General features: G+C 39.2%; 1 protein-coding gene across 1 annotated transcript in view; it reads left to right on the top strand.

Moving 5' to 3' along the window:
* Positions 1-1,422: 1,422 nt before the first annotated feature.
* Positions 1,423-5,000, top strand: part of LOC106012760 — a 17,319-nt gene continuing 13,741 nt past the window's right edge. The window contains exons 1-3 of the mRNA XM_035971715.1: positions 1,423-1,572; positions 2,291-2,532; positions 4,555-4,822. Coding sequence (XP_035827608.1) covers positions 1,423-1,572; positions 2,291-2,532; positions 4,555-4,822 — 660 coding nt within the window. The remainder of the gene's footprint in view (positions 1,573-2,290; positions 2,533-4,554; positions 4,823-5,000) is intronic.

The raw sequence follows: 5,000 nt of genomic DNA, 5'->3' as shown, positions 1-5,000 counted from the left end.
GGACATTTAGAATTTTGCAAACGTTGCCAATGGTTCCCACCCATTGAAAAAAAAACGTCAGAATAACGGGCGAGTACCTTTTTTATTTAAGGAGAGGCGCGGGGGGGGGGGGTAGATTGAAGTGGACGGGGGCTGTTCAGTGGGATTACAACAGTGCTTGCTAACCAGGGTGGTACCTCCCACTGTTTGGTGATTTGGTAATTATGATGAGCCGTGGGGATTCCCAGGTATTGAAGGTGTTATATAATGTGTCGCTTGGATATCGACGTCTGGTATGGTGGTGAAATCAGGTACTCTTCAAAATACTGAAATAAAAATAACCGGCATTTTTCAGCTGGTAGGGCAATATTTTTTATCTCTTAATGCTTTTTAAATTTTCATATCGGTCAACAGATTTTATGTCAATTAAAAAAAAAACCCCACATCTGTATGGAATTAAAAAAAAATATCGAGCAAAGGCACAGAAGAAAGATATGCAGATTTGCAGTTTCCAAGCACATTATTCAAGTTTTGAAATTTATTAAATTTTGGCGGCCATTTTCTCGCTAATTTTACCTCTGACACCAGGCGACCCTCACCTCTTTCTGCTGTAAACATCTCGACTTCTTTTCATGATAAATGAGTATCATTTTATCACAGAAGGGAAAAATGAGTGCGATTTGAAATGATACCAAAAAACTCCATGCTCAAACATTGTCGAGCGCCTGATTAGAATTAACATAATATGTGGGCGGGCAGTACAAACTTTAAAGCCTCTTAAATTGAACAAAACTGGCTGTAAGGAGGTCTACAAGCAGTGAAGAGCGATGCTTCCTTTCACCGTTGAAAACAAACACATAGTGTCCCAAGCTACGCCAACTGACCTGGTCGTATGACCCATAACTGATGTCTCAAATTCTTGTTCCGACGTGTTAACAGCGGCACTGAAATGTCCACACCGGGAAGGCAAGTCTGTGAGACGTCAGTAGAGATTCCGCTGTTCCTCGTTTTCAGCATCTCTGTTTCGGCCGCACCAGAGTTTGATATAATCAAAACATAACGTAATATAACTCAGACTCATATAACGCAACATAAGACAAAAGAAAAGTAACACGTGTCAATGAATAAAATGAAAAAAAAGTATAAAATATCTCACAAGGTGTACCTAAACTTAAGTGAAGTGTGTCCTCATGTTTGCGTTTTTAAATCTCTGGCGATACTGTTGACTTGAAATAAATGTTTCGCCATTAGAGAACGTCCTTATTCAATCTGACTAAACGAACAGGCCTGTTCCAAAAGTGCAAATTATAGTTTCCTCTTCATTATTTTTAAATCATCAAAAAACAAAACACAAAATATACAATATTGTACTTATCTCATACGTATTTTAAATGAAAGAATAGAGGCCAACAATGGTTCTATTATCTTCTTCCACTAGATGGTATGTGTAGGGGCGAACCGCTCACAGACACTGGCAAGAGACTACAACTGCTGAAGATTCTCTCCCTTACCCTTCTGCCCATTCTTGGTCTATGGGCGTTCACAGTGTACAGCTTGTCCGACAGTATACAGGGCAAATCAGACATCGAACAGGTGGGTTAGTGAGTGAGTGTGTGTTTGTTTTTAGTGTGAGCAGTCTTACATTGAAATGTGTGCGTGTGTCGAGCTATCAGTCTCAGCTTGTTTTGTTCTCTCTTTCTCCCCCCCCCCCCCTCTCTCTCTCTCCGTCTCTCTCTCTCTCTCTCTCTCTCTCTCTCTCTCTCTCTCTCTCTCTCTCTCACACACACACACACACACACACACACACACACACACACACACACACACACACACACACACACCCCCCCCCCCCCTCTCTCTCTCTCTCTCTCTCTCTCTCTCTCTCTCTCTCTCTCTCTCTGTCGTGTCTGTGAGTATGTGTGCATATGTGTATGTCTGTCTGTGTGTGTGTGGGGGGGGGGGGGGGGGGGCGGTGAGTGTTTTCTTTCTGCATGTGTGTTTAATCAATAGCCTTACTCTGTCTGATTCTAATTCTTTTTCCACTGTTTTCCTATTTACGTGTTTGTTTCTCTCGCACTTTCCCTTACATATAAACGTTTCCATGTCAGAGAAGATAAAGAAGAAAATTAACATTAAAAAAACACCGTAAATAGAGTTAAGGTGCATGCTGATAGTATTTCAGCACCTACTTGAAAGGGCACCGGTTGTGATATTCAAAGATCCTCACCTAATTCAAAAGATCCTCACCTAAAAAAAAACAAGTCTTGAGCTCTTTTTTTTTTCTCTCTCTTTTCGAAAAAAATCTACCCAGACTCAATATGCCGTAGAGTTCAGTGTGGAGATCGGCATGTTCCTCGATCGGATCCAGCGAGAACGCGACATGTCCGTGCTATATTTGTCCATCCTGGGGCCCGAGACGAAGACGTTCCTCATGAACGAGTATCTGCTCACTGACCAGGCGCTGGACCATCTTTCAGACTGGCCAGTCAGAAACGACATCCAGCCTATCTTCCAGTCGAGGAAAGAATTCAAGAAGTTTCTCAACGAACATAGGTAACCAAGTCACCTGTAGTTTATTACATGTATTATTATTTTCTTTTAATCATTTATAGGTTATTTTCCTCCCCCATTTTCAAAGTTTTGATCATTTAAGAGTTTGTTTTCGACCCTGCCCATCTTCCTGTCGAGGAAAGAATTCAAGAAGTTTCTCAACGAGCATATGTAAGTAAGTAGCCTGTAGTCTTGATTTATTTTCTAAAATGTGGAGTTGCTGTTTTTGTTTCACCCCCATCAACACAATTAATTATATTTAGGAGACTTTGTCTCGCTGTCGCCTGATGGGTCCAACCCATGCTCAGACGATCACATCCTTAAACCCATGTTTCCTTGTTCGAATACGTATGAGAATTCTTTTTTCCTTTAAAGACAGCTGACACTAATGCAATACTAATTGGGTTATTAAATTGATAAGTAAGCTTAAGACGTACGATATTACTTCAAATTTAACTTCCCAATAACTGTTTAAAACTGATTTTCTTCCTCGTTTCTTTTTTCCAACAAGCTTCGCAACGGAATCAGAAGTATAGCTTTTTAATTTTTAAAACACTATTTCAGATACATTCTGATATCTCTCTTTACCATTTGTGTCTAAAAGCCTTGGTTAAAATTTTCATTTGAGCCCAGATTGACCAAAAGACTTTTTCCCCTCTATTTATTAGAGACCAAAGTTAGGCCAGTGACTGTTGTTTGCCTTGTGATATGTAATTATGCCGTAATGGCTATAGAAGAAGAGGAAGCAAGAAGCCCGACTAACGGAATCTCATGCCTGTGCATGAGAACTAAATTGAAAAGTCCAAATCAAAGGAGGAGGTGGGGAAAGCCATGTTTGGTAACTCACCTCAAATGTGCTCTGTCATTTTACTGAAGACGTATTGGTTTATTTAACACACACACACACACACACACACACACACACACACACACACACACAAACACACACACACACACACGCACACACACGCACACGTATATATATATATATATATATATATATATATATATATATATATATATATATATGTATATATACACAAACTCACACTAACACATACACAAACGCATACATATTATTATTATTATTCAAACAGAAGATACTGATAACACATTGTCAACAACTCCCAATAAAAATAAAACTAGAAACAGAGAGGAATTCATTTAAACCATTTGTTTTGGGGTTGTTATTTTTTTGTCTAAAAGTGTAAGACACGATTAGATCTTTTGTATAGCATCCTCAATGGTTCAGAGTGGACTGCACAATTTGTGCCCACAATGAGACTGAGTGTCATCGAGAACAATGAAGATTACTTCTCGAGAGCTTAGAGCTCTTGTACCAGCTCTTTGTTTACTGTCTTGGTGTGAATCTCTTATTGAAAGTAGTGAATTTCCGTAGTGAAAACCGGAATTAGTACGAAATAGTACTGAAAGTCTACGCACAAAACACGAGCACTGACCGTAATTATTTTGGGTTGAAATTAAACATTTTACAGCAGCCTCGATATCAGATGTCGTGTCAAACCCTCCAAAAAGTGAGAAATTTTAGCTGAACAATGTACTGAGCTTGCTTTTTACACTCTCGTGCTTTGTCTGAAAGAAATCACACAGGACAGTATCTTTTTTATGAAGAAGTCCATGTGGGCGCTCAATAAAAAAGCAATTTGGAAAAGACAAATTTTAATGCACTTTCTGGGACACTCAAATCGACAGGAGGACCTTGCGAACATCTCTCACAAGTAAGACTGAAGGCAAACGATGCAGGGATAGACCCAATGCTGCTTTTTTGGGAAAGCCTGAACATGATATTATGAGTGATGGGGAAAGATCAGAAGAATAATAATATCCTTTTTTTTTTTTTTGAGAATTCGAGCAAAATGAATGAATGACGGACCTTGATCGACGATGTCTGTAGCAGATGTACCACTTGATGTTGATTTTTTAATTATTTTTTTTTGGGGGGGGGGGGCAATAGTCGTCCTCTCGTAAGATTCCTAATGGTATTCATCCCATAATTTCCCCCAGACAAAATCTGGATCCCAGCAATTACGACATCTACGTAGAGATGGAGTTCTATAGTTTCCTCATTGAGCGCTTCATCGAGTGGATGTACGGCGCCATCAAAGAATCCAACATGGCGTCCATCTGGAAGATTCTGGTGGCTTATCAGAAGATTGTCACAGTCATGGAACATATCGGCATAGAGAGGGCGCTCGGAACGGTGAGAAACTATTATCTTTGGGTATTACAATCGATTCTTTTGTTTTCATGCATTTATAAAAAAAAAAATTTTTGTACAGAAAAGAAAGAAAGAAAAAAAGAAGAGAAAAAACAACAACTACAAAAACTGGAAAGAATGTTGTTTGAGGAGGGGGGAGGTAGTGAGAATAAAAATAATCATCATCATAGAAGAAGAAGAAGAAGAAGCAGAAGAAGAAGAAGAAGAAGAAGAAGAAGAAGAAGAAGAAGAA

This window comes from Aplysia californica, unplaced genomic scaffold (genome assembly GCF_000002075.1).
Source record: "Aplysia californica isolate F4 #8 unplaced genomic scaffold, AplCal3.0 scaffold00488, whole genome shotgun sequence".
In the NCBI taxonomy this organism is placed as follows: Eukaryota; Metazoa; Mollusca; class Gastropoda; order Aplysiida; family Aplysiidae; genus Aplysia; species Aplysia californica.
This window is presented reverse-complemented; position numbering and strand designations above follow the sequence as displayed.